Here is a 15,991-nt window from a genome sequence, read left to right as displayed (position 1 = left end):
TAATCTTGTACAATCAAATGCTTAACACGAACTTTCCTCCCAAATCCGACTAATCCTCAATCAATTCAAATTCATCTTACCCGTCCTTCTATCAAAGTCCATAACCAGCTGTGATTCCGAATATCACCCCCTCAATATTAGGTTGATCAGGCCTAATACATCGAAGGTGGAAATTTAGAAAAACCCACTGGAACAGACAATGAGATCCTAACATCCAGTAACCACAATTATCCTGATATCAAGTTCCTAACGATTCCGCTACGGAACCACACACCCTCAATCCATGTAAAAGATTAATCCTTCCTCGTCAATTGAGTCAAAGGTCCAACAATCTTGGCAAATCCCTCAATGAAGCGTCTATAATATCCAGCTAAATCCACAGAACTTCTGATCTCTGTCACCATCTTCGGTTGCTCCCAAGCCAAAACAGTCTCCACTTTCGCCGGATCCACAGCTATGCCCTCCTTCGAGATAGCATGGCCTAAGAAATTGACTTCCTCCAGCCAGAATTCACACTTGGAAGGGTTCTCATACAGCTTTTTCTCTCTCAACAATTGTAAAACTTGGCGCAAATGTCCTTCATGTTTATTCGCGTCCTTCGAATAGATCAATATGTCCTCAATAAACACCACCACACGCCGATCTAAGAACTCCTGAAAGATGCGGTTCATGTAATCCATGAAAACAGCAGGTACATTCGTCACTCCAAACGGCATCACTAGGTACTCGTAGTGTCCTTAACGTGTCCTTAAAGCAGTCTTCGGTATATCCTCAATCTTCACTCTGATCCGACGATAGCCTGACCTCAAATCTATCTTGGAAAATACGGTAGCCCCTCGTAGTTGGTCCATCAAATCATCTATCCTCGGCAACGGGTATCTGTTCTTGATCGTTGCCTTGTTCAATTGTCGATAATCCACCCACGATCTCGACCTTCCGTCCTTCTTCTTGACTAAAAACACTGGCGCTCCCCACGGTGAAACACTCGGTCGAATGAATCCCTTTTGCCGAAAGATCCTCTAACGACTCCGCTTCAAAACTAAACGCCCTAAAATCCTACGATTCGTACCCATAAGGAATTTCCCTGAGATCCTAGCTTCCTTATCAACGCCTCGGTAAAACAACTCCCTAGCTCCGCGTGCTATTCTAGATCTCGTGTAACCTCTATAGTTAAATCACGAGCAACTTCGAATAAGGTCCTACTAGGGATAATAATCATAGGATCATAGTCTAAGTAGTAAATACAAGTTAGGCGCGTCACACTCGCTTGAATATAAAAGAGTAAGTTATTCTAGAATACGAGAACAGTTAAAATATTACCATCGTTCCCACGTTCTTCCTCGTTCGACTCCTCAACTCTTGCTCCTCCCTTGATATGAATCCTTTCCTCTGTAGCAAGTTGTTTTCCTTTCCCAACATTCCCTGATGATTCGCCCCTGAGTGCCTTGCAATCTTGGGAGAAATGTCCCGGTTGGTTGCAATTGAAGCATAGACTTTCTTTGGTCTTGCAGTTCACAGCTAGATGCCCCTCTCGGTTACACTTGAAGCATCTCCGTCCAATCACTGAGCATTTGTTAGCAAAATGCCCAAACTTTCTGCAACGAGTACATGTCACTCCTTTGTCACCAACTGGCTTCCCCCCCAGTATCAGCAGTCGTCGGTTTGTACTCTCTTGAGATAAGATTTCTTCCCTCGGAACGCTGATATGGTCCCCACTTATGGTAACTCTTCCTTCCGTTGTAGCCTTGGGAACCTGACCTCATTGGTCCCCCAGCTCCAGTTCGGTTCATTCCTCTTTATTGATACATTGCTGTCGCCATCAGTCGTTGATGATGCTCACGTGTAGCCTCCGCCATCCGGTTAAGATCCACCATCCTATATCCCATCGAACGTCCGATTAGTACTAACCATACGGTAGCACTAGACAAACCACTCAATCCGATTGAGTAGTAACGCAAGCAATTAGAGCGAAAATCGCTCTGCAGACAATCAATTTTCACTCTTTGCAGAGTCACACAACCTAGCACAGAAGACCTATTCCCCAAAGACTCCCAAAAGACTCGACTAAGCTCTGATACCACAATGTAACACCCCGATTTCCAGGTGTCACTTTAGTAACCAAAAGTAAACTTTACGCGGAAAACAGGTAATTTTTTTCCGTTTGATTCCTTTTAAATCAAGCAATAGAGATATAAAGACATAACCCCAACACTAACTAACCAATATACAAATATATACACATGTACCACCTCAGCTGCACTCTCCCGTCACGCGCACTCGCAGTGACTCCGAAGTAGTGTACCCGTAGGCAAATAGTTACAGATCCAGATGTGTGAGTGGGAAAATCATAATTACAAACCCCTAGGAGGAAGTCGGCCTCAAAATGGCCTAAGCAAAGACCCCTATGGTCCGACTGACTCACTGTGATCCCTCAGTAAGAGAACCACACAAAAACCATGCGTCGGGAACCTACCCTGTCCCAATATATGAATGACGAATCAGAGCTATTACAGTAACAACTAACTCAAAAGGCTCTAACCACCCATAACCCACACTACTATCATCGACCCTCCCTCGAACAGTCATGAAGTCCGGGTCCTCGTCGAAAGCTTCAGTAATAGTCGTTCCGCTCCGGGTCTTTCCCGCACAACGAATCATCCCGAACCGGCTGACGGACGCCTGGCAGCAGGCCGACCGCCCAAGCACAAACATACAAACAAAGCCAAGGCGCTAGGGTCAACTTACAGAATACAATAGATATACAATCAACATGCGATAAAAGGGGTATATATATATGTTGTATATATACATATAAGTTATGCACTGCTTACCCTAAGGTTTATACATAGCATGTTATCAAATCTCTTACACAATTCAATCATAATAAGATGCATTGTGTGCCAGTGCAGAATATGCTGACACAAATCCGAATAACGTCACTCTGCTTGGCGACGGGGCAAAACAACAACGTCACTCTGCTTGGCGACGGAACAAATCAACAACGTCACTCTGCTTGGCGACGGAACAAATCAACAACGTCACTCTGCTTGGCGACGGAACAAATCAACGACGTCACTCTGCTTGGCGACGGGACAAACCAACGGTATTGCCACTTATAGGCTGGGCACCTCGAGACGGTTGTAACACTGGCCTCGTGTTTAACCATTTCTGCTCGGGCGTCGCTTATCACCTTTGGCTATAGTCAAGACGGTACAAACTCTACATGGTTTGACCATTTCTGCTTGCTATGCCGAACATCAACAGGCACGATGCAACTCTACATGGATGATCGTTACCTCCTGTTGTGCCAGATATAGTCAGGACCGATTCAACTCTGCATGGCTGATCGTTACTTCCTGTTATACCGAAGTACTCTGCTTGGCACTTCATCGCGTATGTGCACGTGTGCAATATGATTATCAAAACCAGAGTCAGTGTCGGTCAATACAACACGACTTGGAGTTAGTGTCGGTCAATACAACACAACTCCCACCACAAAACCCACAAACAAAACCCAGAGTCTGTGCCGGTCAATACAACACGACTCGAACAACACTACCAGGAGTACTAGAGTACTCGGTGACTTTCAATCATCACCATAGCTCACCTCAGTGGCTTTCCCCAATTCCAAACTCTCCAAACCCACAACATAAGTCGACTTTTCCCCGCCTTTCGTAAATATTTTCCCCTTCAGTTCTCCTATGCTTAAACGTTAATAAAAATTGTTTCAATTCGAATTAGCCAAGTTATGAGTTTATTTCTCAAAGTCTAAGTTTCCCAAGTCTTTAGTTTTTCAAAGCTCTATCATTCTAAGTTTTCAAAGATCAACCACCCAAAATACATTTCCCGGGGAAAGTCTAAGAATTCCAACATATGGCTAAGTCTCAAACCCCACATTTGGACTTGCCTAGGGTTGTTCATCCAACCCGAAATATCAAAGATCACCAGATCAATGAATCTCCACTCCGAAATTGCGTCAAAACGCTCAATCCAACAAAAGCACAACATCACAAGTATGGAAAAGCATCATAACATCAACTCATCATCAAAAACAACATCAGATAAAACATAAGTCGAATTTATCGACGCCTATCATGCAGTCATAGCTAATATATAGTAAGTTGCCCTAACCTCGAGCTGATCCAGCTTCGCAAATCAAATCTCCTTCACAGGAATGCCTTGAAACTTCCAAAGTTCCTTCAACTGAACCTCGGAGGAAAAACAAAGCAGAATCCACACAAAATCGATTAGTTCGATCGCAATACAATACATAAACGATAGACAAAGCATCAAAGCTTCAGAATACGACAAACGGGTACGAAAGGACAAGTTTTCGAAAACGAAAAACTCCCCTCCCCTTAGGAAAAACCCACGGCCAAAAGGAGAAAAGGGCTTCGGCTCTTTTTCTTCGATCAAATCAGTTTACAAGGTAGTTTTAGGGTAAAACTAAGGCAAAGAAACTGTCAGAACAATTTTCGGACAATCGGGCCGAAATACGACTGCGCAGGGGCATTTTGGTCCAAAATAAAGGCTCAAAACTTCAAAGTTATCAGTTCTGAAAACAAATTTGACAGCAACGATCCTCATGATATCCGTGACAACAAATCCTAAAGGCACGAAGTCATATTAAGTCTTTTCGACAATAAAGTTTCGAAATGTGAGACAAAAAGAGTTTTGAGTCAATTTTTCAGATCCTGGACAACTGAATCGCAATCAGAGTTTACTGACAGAGGTTTTAGACTCAGGGGAACATAAGGAACATAACCCAAGCGAGAAATCAGAGAAATCGGACAATTTTAGAAAAAGCTCAAAACTTAGAGCACAGAAACGACTTCAGAAACTCAGCAGAAACAGAAATCAGAGGCAGGATTCATGATAGTTACCTCGATACCTAGAAGTAGGGACGAACTGCACGAAGATTGGTCAAGTTTTCGCGGAAATCTCTCCTCCTCTTCTCCCCCTAGAACTCGCGGCCTCAATGGTTGCAAATGAGGAGATTTTTGCTTTTTCGCCTATTTATAGGCGGGCGAAATCGCGGGAAAATGAAAATTTCGCGATTCCGATTTTTGCAGCACGATCACCGTGGAATTCTAAGAGAGATTCTAGCGTCAGAATTCCAGAGCTCAAAACAAATATCTAGGATTTGGGAAATACGATATCGAAAAATTCAAAAGCGGTGTCGGTTAATCTGCCCCGAAAAACTACTTTTTGCTGTGATGCTCAGACGACAAAACTTCCAACAGAAGAAAGATTGGAAATGTCGAAACAAGTCTGACAACGCGGACGGAATCTTTGTTAGAAGTCCCGAATAGAAAAAGTCTTCATCCATTGCTCGAAAATAGGGTTTCGAAGCAAAGAAATTAGCGTCGGCGGACATCCGAAAAGTGAAACCTATCGTGCGTACAGTCCAGAGTTCCGAAATGAAACGCTGGTCGATGGAAAAATAAAGAGAATCTTTAAATTTTCCCTGAGTTCGAAATCTCACTCAAAACGTTGCTTTAAGAGCGAAATAGCCTATTCTGGACACGCTCGCCCTAAGGCAAGTGTGCAGACGACTCGCACTAACTCCGAAAACAACTACGCAACATTCCTCAAGAAATTCCTGAACTTTCTTCTTCATTAATCTTTCTCAAATGTCAAACTCCCGTCACGCTTACACTGATTCTACGCGTGAGTCGGAAACTAGCTTGTTCTGAAAATCCAGGTCTTACACTTAGTAGCAGACGGAAATGGCAGACCTACGGGTTCACTGCTGATCTGACTACATTTTGTTTGGTATAAGACACGCCCGAGCAGAAATGGTCCCACCTTGGCCGGTGTTAGGGCTGACTCGATGGTGCCCATCCCTCCGGATTGCATCTTGTTCCTTAGCATTGCACTCATGCACCATGCATACTGACTTAGTTGCCGAGTGTGATTGTTACTTGTTAATCTTATTTGATACATGCTAATTGTTATTATTTGTTATTTATATTCAGTGGAAATTATTCAATTTATAATGCTGTCACAAACTTCTAAGCCTATGTAACTACTGCTTAAACTTTACCTATTGGATGTACTATTATGTAATTCATTGAGTTGACCCTCGCGCGTGCTACCTGTGACTGGGGGGCTATGTATGCCCTTTTTGTCAGATGTCGATGGCAGATTGGTTCGAGATGGTCGTCCCTTCGGGGGGGGGGGGGACTAGGTTCGAGATGTTGGATCAAGACACCCCGGGCTCATGGGTGGTCGACCCCGCCGGTCACCGAGCCATCTATTCGGGGCGAATAATGGAGGATCGCGTCGACAGGATGGGAAACTTGACGCACGGAGTTTTGAGACGCTACACCGTCAGCTTCAACGTACCACCAGGTGTGCACTGTGGACCTGGAGTCGTAGTACCACCACCACCGTCGCCTTCGGACGACGAGGACCCCTCGGAGGAGGTGCCTGTGGGAGGGACTTCTTCGAACTCTAGCTCACCTACCGTTGCCGCTGCTGCCGACCTTGGTTCGAGACCTGGACCCGTGAGATCAGCCCAGGAGCAGATTCCAGTAGCGAGAGGAGAGATGATCGGAGACATCGACCTAGTCGTCTTGGATTCAGATTCAGACGACGACCATGGTGATGCATAGTTGGGAGTGCTGTGGTGTGCTCCTCTAGTCAGGATTAGGGTAGGAGTAGCGTTGTGGCTCTGGTCTTCAGTTTCTCATTTTGGGGCAGGGTAGGTCCCCGACCTTTAGCTTTTTGTGTGGTTCTCTTTACGGGAATCACAGAGAGTTGGTCGGACTAGGAGGTCTTCGGACTGTTTTTGGGCTGACCTACTTTCGTTGGAGGACTGTATTTCAGAATACTTGACCTTTCGTTTCAGTTTGTACATATTTGCCCACGGGCACTACTTTTCCGTCACTGGAGGTTACTCGTGACGTGACATGCTACTTACTGCGGGTACTGTAAATATATCTGTACATTAGTTGTTTTTATCTTTCGTCGATAAGTTTTATTTTGTCAAGTCTTTATTTACTTAGAACAAATATCGAAAAAAAAATATTCACGTTTTTCCGCTTTGTTTTCTTTTTGGTTACTAAAGTGACGCCACCGAAATCGGGGTGTTACATTGTGGTATCAGAGCTTGTCGAGTCTTTCGGGAGTCTTTGGGGAATAGGTCTTCTGTGCTAGGTTGTGTGACTCTGCAAAGAGTGAAAATTGATTGTCTGCAATCGATTTTTCGCTTAGAATTGATTGAAGTTATTGCTTAATCATATTGTATAGTTATGTTAGATGCTATCTTATGATGAGTACTAACTGTTTGTTTGACTTAACAGAACATGGTGAACACTAACCAACTAGCTGAGATGATGGCCACTATGGCCCAAGCTGTGACTGCACAGGCTAATGAAAATGCTATGAGACGTGCTGCTGAGGAAGCACGTGATCAACATCAGCGTCGGAGAGAAGTGACTCTGGATCAGAATAAGGGATTGAATGACTTTAGGAGACAAGATCCTCCTAAGTTCACTGGTGGAACCGACCCTGACAAAGCAGACCTTTGGATCCAAGAGATTGAAAAGATTTTCGGTGTACTGTAGACTGCTGAAGGTGCCAAGGTTGGCATGGCTACTTATCTGCTGCTTGGTGATGCTGAGTACTGGTGGAGAGGCACCAGGGGAATCATGGAAGCCAATAATGAGGAGATCAACTGGAATTCTTTCCGAACTGCATTTCTGGAAAAGTATTTTCCAACTAGTGCTCGGGATGGGCGAGAGGCACAGTTTCTGACACTCCGTCAAGGGAGCATGTCTGTACCTGAATTCGCTTCTAAGTTGGAGTCTTTGGCCAAGCATTTCCAATTCTTCAATGATCATGTGGATGAGCGCTACATGTGTAAGCGTTTTGTAAATGGACTGAGGCCAGACATAGAGGATTCTGTGAGGCCACTGGGAATCATGCGTTTTCAGTCGCTAGTTGAGAAAGCCACAGAGGTTGAACTGATGAAGAATAAGAGGTTGAACCGTGCTGGAATTGGAGGACCAGTGAGATCAGGTTCTCAAAACTACCAAGGAAAAGGGAGATTTCAGAACAAGAGGCCGTATCAACGTCCTGCTGGGAGAGGGTTTACCCCAAGATCTTACAGATCTATGGCTGGTACTGCTGGTGGTTCTGGAAATCAGGTTGTGAACAAAGATGTGAATTGTTTCAAGTGTGGAAAGCTGGGGCACTATGCTAATGCGTGTACAGACACGAGGCCTAAGTGCTTTAACTGTGACAAGTTTGGACACACTGCCAGTCAGTGTAGGGCACCCAAGACTGAACCGTCTGTCAACACTGCTCGAGGAAAGCGCTCTGCTGCCAAAGCAAGAGTTTACACCATGGATGGTGAAGAGGCTGAAGGGGTTGATGGTCTGATCAGAGGGAATTGCGAGATTGACGGTAATCTCCTAACTGTACTTTTCGATTCCGGTGCAACGCATTCGTTTATTTCTAGGGAGTGCGTGACCAGACTGAAACTGCTTGTTACTGCTTTGAGCTTTGATCTTATTGTCACTACACCTGCTAAAACCCTACTTGCTAATGCTGCATGCATGTACTGTCCGATGACATATAGAGATAGAGTCTTTTATGCTAACCTAGTATGCATAACTCTTAAGAACTTAGATATTATCCTAGGAATGGATTGGTTATCCCATTATCATTGTCTTTTGGACTGCAACCGAAAGAGAGTGGTATTTCCTGACTCGGATCTTTTCGAGTATCTATCCGCTAATCATATTAGTGTCTCTTTGAACGAAGGATCTCAAGAGTATTCTTCATTGCTGAACCTAGAGGGTAAAGGGAACCCGAATGTGAATGGTATTCCAATTGTGAGAGACTTCACCGATGTTTTTCCTGACGATGTACCTGGATTGCCGCCTGTACGCGACGTCGAGTTTGCTATTGACATCGTACCGGGAACAGGGCCCGATTTCGATTGCACCATATCGTATGGCACCTGCAGAGTTAGTGGAATTGAAGTCTCAGATAGAGGATCTTCTGTCAAAAGGATTTATTCGACCAAGCGTTTCGCCTTGGGGAGCGCCAGTCTTATTGGTGAAGAAGAAAGATGGGAGGTCTAGATTGTGTGTCGACTACCGACAACTTAACAAAGCAACCGTCAAGAATAGGTATCCGTTGCCTAGAATTGATGATTTGATGGACTAACTTCGAGGAGCTGCGGTATTCTCAAAGATAGACCTGAAGTCGGGTTATCATCAGATTAGAGTGAAGAATGAGGATATTCAGAAGACTGCATTCAGAACTCGCTATGGACACTATGAGTATTTGGTGATGCCATTTGGAGTGACAAATGCACCTGCTATTTCCATGGACTACATGAACAGGACCTTTCATGCATTCTTAGATCGATTTGTCGTAGTGTTTATCGACGACATCCTGATTTACTCAAAGGATACTAAGGACCATGAGGAGCACCTGCGCCAGGTTTTGCAAGTGCTGAGGGAGAAGGAGTTGTACGCTAATCCTTCCAAGTGTGAATTTTAGCTTGAAGAAGTTAAATTCTTAGTGAAGGTATGAAAAACGGTAGAAAGGGGGGGTTTGAATAACGTTTTCAGTATAAAACTTCCACCTTAAAGATTTTGACAAATCTTTCAAGAACTAAAGTGCTAAAGATAAGAGATAGAAAAGCACACAAGGATTTTATCCTGGTTCACTTGATAAATCACTCAAGCTACTCCAGTCCACCCGTTAAGGTGATTTCTTCCTTCTTAGAATGAAGGCAATCCACTAATCAGGTAAGAGTTACAACTGCACTTGAAACCTACAAGTGACTAACAATTACACTGACTTAGCTCACACTAAGATTCACTCTCTTAGTCTTCTCTAGGATCCGATCAACCTTGATCTCCTAAAGGATCTAAACAAACTGTTTATCAAAGAATTGTTTACAAGAGATTTGCTTCTAAAAAGCTAATAGTAAACTCAATGAATTTCAGATGAAAGAAAACTTAGAAGATTTTGAATATGTCTTGCGCGTATGTGAATGCTTCTAGCCGTTTCTTTCAGTCTTCAGCCTCTTTATATACTCCAAGGATTAGGGTTGAGCGTTGCATGGCAAATGCTACCGTTGGAGGGCAGTTCTGGAAAATCCAGCTTCTGCAGTGTCTGAGACTGTTAGGTAGGTCGTCAGGAAGGTACAGTTGCTTTTGTACTTGGATAGCGACGCGACCTTTAAACCTAGGAGACTTCTAATCAGGGGAATGCTTCATATTGGAACTTGTGAAGCCGGTTGATCAGAGTCAGAGGGAAAGCACAGATCCTCTGACCATTGTTTCTTCTGATTCTGAACTCAGAGGGAAGAACATGGCCTTCAGAGTTTCTTGCTTCTGGACTTCAGAGTTTCCACTATTCAGCTTCTGCAACTTCAGAGTCTTCTACACCATCAGAACATCTGAACCTTCAGTGTTTCTTGGTTATCAGAACTTCTGGATCTTCAGAGCTTCTAGTGACTGAGTCCACATCAGAGTTTGTATAACTTCAGAACTTCTGAAGCTTTTCCACTGTTCATACTGAACATGGTGAATGCGAAAGCGTTGCTTGGGTCACTCTTTAAGCACAGTGCTTCTGATTTGTGTGAGATTGAATAGAGGTCAGAGCCTGTAAATAGCACACTCAGAAAAACACGTTAGAGTACCACAATTGTTCATATCAAAAGGTTAACTTGTAATCATCAAAACATAGAGTTGTACTACTAGATCAAAACTTGATCTTACAATCTCCCCCTTTTTGATGATGACAAAACTAAGATTTTTGATGAACAATTCTTAAATATTAAACTGAATTCACTCAGAGTTTAGAGATATAGAATAAGACTTATCCTGATGTGAATAGTTTATCTTGCTCATTCTGAATTCAAGTCACTGCTTGATTCTGAGCTTAGCTCCCCCTGAATCTAATACTTGATGAAAACGTTAGTAAAGTCTAGATTCTGAGCTACATGATATAAGAGTTCAGAGTGAAAAACTTATGACATAGATGAAAATCGAGTAATCAGAGCGCATAAGTAATCAGAGTCATGGACAAGGTATCAGAGTCTTGGGTATCAGAGTCAACTTAGAATCACTTCAGAAGAAGTGAAATGTATTCCTTGTATTTGCCCAGTGACACATCTATGGTCATGAAGGTGGAACTCTTAAATTCTCCAAAAGAAAAATAAATCACACTAACACATCTTACACATCAAAAACTGGGTTTACTCCCCCTTTTTGTCATAAGCAAAAAGCTTGGGGTGTGAAAAACTTAGCTTGAAGTACAAGGTACTCCCCCTTAGAGAAGGTCTAAGTTTAAAGAAGATGAAAACGATGCAAGAATCAGAGTTAGGCGAAATAAATAGAAGAGTTAATGCAAGAGAAGAACGTTTACCACCGGTCAAGTGAGTAAAGAGAAGGGTCAGTTACCAAGAACTTAACCTCGAGAAACCGTAGAGCATTAACTTTCAGAGAGAAAGTGAAGCCTATATAAAGCGTTGGAGAGAAAGGTAAGCTTCACACCTCGAACAATTTTTAGTAAAAAATGGCATCATACATCGTAGCACTAGAAGAGCTGAGGAAGAAGGCCTTTGAGGAGGACTTGTTCCTGAACATCAGGCATCCAGAGGGTACAACGACCATCGCGGAGCTGACACGGACACTGCTGGAAGAGGACCTGCGTCCAGAGTTGAAGAGAGACCTGAGGGAATTTCTTGCCTTCGTTGAGGAGGTGCAAGAACTCAGCCGGCTTGAACTCAAGCTGCGGGAAGAAAAAGAGAGTTTGGAAGAGATGCTCAATACCGTAGAAGAGATTCTGGAATGGAATGAGCTAAAGGACAGGCTCAGCAACATCCAGTATGCACTGGAGCGTCTGGAGAAGGATAGGTCAGAGCAGCGCCAGGAGTGCAGAAGAATGAGGAGGGATCCTCCATTCTAGATTTTAGGGAAAGAATGTATGATGTAAACATAAAGAAATGATGAATAAAAAGATTTTTGCAAACATATGTGACACAAATATATATATATATATGCATAGATAATCACAAATGAACAAAGTAGAATAAGTAAATAAAAAGAAACAGAGTTTAACAAAAATAAAACAACGTTAAAGAAAAAGAAAAACGAAGAGATCCTAAAACTAAGGTTTGTCAGTTCGTCGCAGAAGTTCCATCATCATGTGCTTCATCTCAATGAGCATGGATTCATGAATGTCAAGACGCTGTTCCATGATGTCGAGTCTGGATGAGCTTGACGGAGCAGAACCGGAAGGAACATTCTGAGCAGCTTGAGGATCTGGAATGGAAGCAGAAGCAGCAGGAGTATACACTACTGGTGCAAGTGCTTGGCATCTAAGAGCTTCAGCCTCAGCTTCAAGTCGCTCTGCCTCTAATCGGGCTTGTTCAGCTTGAGCTGCTGCTTGACGTGCAGCTTCTTCTGCTTGAGCTTTCTTTCTCTTGGCTTCTTCAATAGCTTCAAGAAGCTTATGTCTCTGTTCTTGTTCATGAAGAGCCACCCTTCGAGCAAACCTTTGCTTTGCAGCCTCAATGCTCTGACTTCCCTCTGCATGCAGGAGCTGCATCATAATGGGAACTTGAGCCACTAGCCAAGTGCCCAGATTGTTCCACTCATCAGCCACACGTTCAGCATTCTCACTGAGGTCAGTCTGACCGTGCACATTGCGTAGCATCAAAGAAGCTTCATGATAGAAAGTATTGATGCACTCAGAGAGAGATGTGGGTCGGAGGTGAGTGTAAGGAATTATGGAGAGGTTGGTTTCAGGAGAGGCTGGGTGATTGCTGCTATGGGCTTCAGAGGCACCTTGTGGAGAACCAATGTTAAACGTTTGAGCATTGGGTTCAGAGGTTCCAAGGTGAGGTTCTGAAGTTTCAACCAAAGGATGAGGTGATCTAACCGAGGATTGGTTAGACACTGAATGTTCGGGTTCAGGTTCTGGTTGAATAGGCTCTTGTTGGTCTGGGGCAGGGTGAGCTTGTTGAGCCAAAGGGTCTGTCTCTTGTAAAGGATTGGCCAAGATAGGTTCATCTGGGTCAACTAGACGTTCAGGTCTAGGGCCAGGATATCTCCTAGGGCTTGGACAAGTGAGGTAATACTCTTCTAAGGTAGACACCTTTTCTTTTCTGACCTCCATGAATTTTCTAATGGATTCAGAGTTATTGGAGGGAGAAGAATCAGCAACATTGGTTGGGAAGGATACAGGGGTATAGGCTGTGGAAGAGTCTGTATCCGTGGGTTTGAGAGCCAGACGTTCTGATGCTCTTGGGACAGAGTGAGCAGAGGTTCTGGGTTCAGGTTCTGTGTGGGTAGGCTCTGGTTGTGCATGAATGATGGGTTCAGAAGATAGTGGGTTGTACTGAATGGTAATGGGAGAGGTAGGTTCTTCTGACCTAGAGGGTTGGTTCTGAAGCAAATTCCAGAGAGGTGCTTCAGTAGGGGAAGGTTGAAAGAATGAAGATCTTGGGGAATGTGGTGGAGAGGTGGTTTGTGCGGCTGGTTGGGATTCAGGAATAGGAGTGAGGGGATTTGAGGAGTGTTTGAGCATGGCAGATATAGGGAGTGCATCAAATAAATTCAAATCATCATCAGAAGCAAGTGCAGGCTTACTTGAATGTGCTGATGATCTAGTCACTCTGGCAGGAGGTTCAGTCCTTCTGATCACTTCAGCAGCTGGTTCCACCCGAGTAGGCTTCACCACGATTCTGACCTGCTTCTTCTTCTTCTTAGGAGGACCATCCTCATTATCACTATCATCACCATCATCAGGCTTTCTCTTCTTCTTTTTGATCAGAGGAACATCTGATTCCTCAGAAGATTCTTCTAGGATCATCTTCCTCTGAGCTTTCTTCTTGGGAGGAGAAGGAAACTCTGGAGCTGGCGGCAGTCTGCTGACGAAATCATCAAGATCAATTTCGAATCCTTGAGCCCTTAGGTCTTCAACATAGCACCTGATGGCGTCAGGATTGTCTGCCTGTGTCCACAGAGGGTAGTCATTCAGAGGCATCCTTCTGCTTCTGATCTCAGAAGATGTGTCTTCATGAGCAGGAGCGATTTTCTTCTGGACCAAACCCATCTTCTTCAGAGAATTTGCAGTGAAGACATCACTGACAATGGTGGTCAGATCCTCGACACATCCAGCATTGACCAGATCTTGCACCAGGTTGCTTTCAATGAAAAAGTCTGAGAGCAGCCTCCCAAAGGGGATATACTTGATTGCTGACTTGATGGAGGCAGAGGTACGGGACTTCCGGATACATTCCTTCAAGTAGGAGAACAGGAAGTAGGGAAGGCAGATCTTCTTCTGGTCTTGGATGAAGAACAACATCACCTTCTGGTTGAAGTTGATGTAGTCTGGAGAACTGCCCTTTGGTCTCTGGTTTATGCAGTGAAGCAAAATTTTGTGCCAGATCCTGAGCTTGGGATGAAGGTCCATCACCTTGTAATTCGTCTTGCCCGGTTTGAAATTGGTGTACAGGGCCTGGTTGATTGTATCCTTGGTGCTGGGTTTCAGCTTCGATTCCGTGAGTTGGAAACGATACCCAAAAGCAGTGTCTGCCCCCAGCAAATTCATGAAAGACTTCTCAGTGATGATGATCTTTCTTCCGAGAATGTGAGATACCACCTGAGTATCATCGCAGTCGGCGTGCTTCCAGAATTCCTTGACCAATCTATCATACACCGGTCCTCGAAGTCTGTTGAAGTAATTTCCCCAACCTTGAGCTTGGACTTCAGGACGAAGATCATACCCATTTGTAGCCAGGTTGTCGAGGTCGAATCTCCATTCTGCCAGGACTTGAAGTTCCTCAGGAGCAAAAACGCAATGAACGGCACAACCCCGTTCTGCAATTGGAACAATCTGCTCTTGAGCTTGACCTTGATCTTGTGTCGGATTCTCAGGGCCCCTTTGACCCGTTGCTAGACCAACTACCATGTGAGGGAACTGGGGTGCATCTGTAGTAGCTCTTCTGGTTTGTCTCACCATTTTTGAAGCGGTTGAAGGTTTGAGGTATAAGATGAAGGTTGAAAGATGAAGAGAGATCGAGAGAGAAATCGAGGATAAGCGGTTTTTGAAAAAGCAGAGAGAGCGAGAGTAAAAACCGGAAGTGAACGAGATCGTGTGTGTATAGTGGGTTTTGACAAATAACCGTTGTTGATTCAAAAAGCACTTTAAGATCAACGGTTGAAAATTAAAGATAGATAGTAACAGTAAAATACACAAATCACACACAGGAGAGAAGCATATCTACACGCAATCATAACAGACTGTCACACGGGCACAAGGAACTATGCATCAGAAATACTGACACACGTGTTGTTGTCTCAGCTTCAGAGTCAGTACCAGTGGGTACACACACTCTGATTGAGTTACCTTCTGGACTAGACATCTTCTGATCAAGAAGTATCATAGTCAGAGGTTCTGATCCATCTTCACTCTGGACAAAAGTCCATGTTTAGATTTTTCAGAATAAAATTAAATCTATCCTCTGCTAAGGGCTTTGTAAAGATATCTGCCCATTGATGGTCAGTATCAACAAACTTCAGAAGAAGTACGCCCTTCTGTACATAATCTCTAATAAAGTGATACTTTACCTCAATGTGCTTTGCCCTTGAATGCAAGATAGGATTCTTACTCAATGAGATTGCAGCAGTGTTATCACAATAGATTGGGATATTGCTCTCAAGGATCTGATAATCCTCCAGCTGATGTTTCATCCAGAGCATCTGAGTGCTGCATATTGCTGCTGAGATATATTCTGCCTCTGCAGTTGATAGTGCAATGGTTGATTGCCTCTTGCTTGCCCATGAGACTAGATTGCTTCCCAGAAATTGACAATTTCCGGAAAGTACTTTTTCTCTCTGTTCTATCTCCAGCATAATCAGCATCACAGTAACCTGAAAGCTTATACTCTGATGTTTTCTTATACATCAAGCCAAGGTTAGTGGTGCCTTTCAAATACCTTAGGATCCTCTTA

At 43.8% G+C, this 15,991-nt stretch overlaps 1 protein-coding gene across 1 annotated transcript in view; it reads left to right on the top strand.

Annotated features, from left to right (window-relative positions):
• The first annotated feature begins 8,120 nt into the window (after positions 1-8,120).
• LOC130712743 (uncharacterized) overlaps positions 8,121-15,991 on the top strand; it is an 8,229-nt gene continuing 358 nt past the window's right edge. The window contains exon 1 of the mRNA XM_057562563.1: positions 8,121-8,296. Coding sequence (XP_057418546.1) covers positions 8,121-8,296 — 176 coding nt within the window. The remainder of the gene's footprint in view (positions 8,297-15,991) is intronic.

This window comes from Lotus japonicus, chromosome 4 (assembly GCF_012489685.1).
Source record: "Lotus japonicus ecotype B-129 chromosome 4, LjGifu_v1.2".
NCBI classification, from domain to species: domain Eukaryota; kingdom Viridiplantae; phylum Streptophyta; class Magnoliopsida; order Fabales; family Fabaceae; genus Lotus; species Lotus japonicus.
Note: the sequence above shows the minus strand (reverse complement) of the source record. Positions and strands in the feature narration are given on the sequence as shown.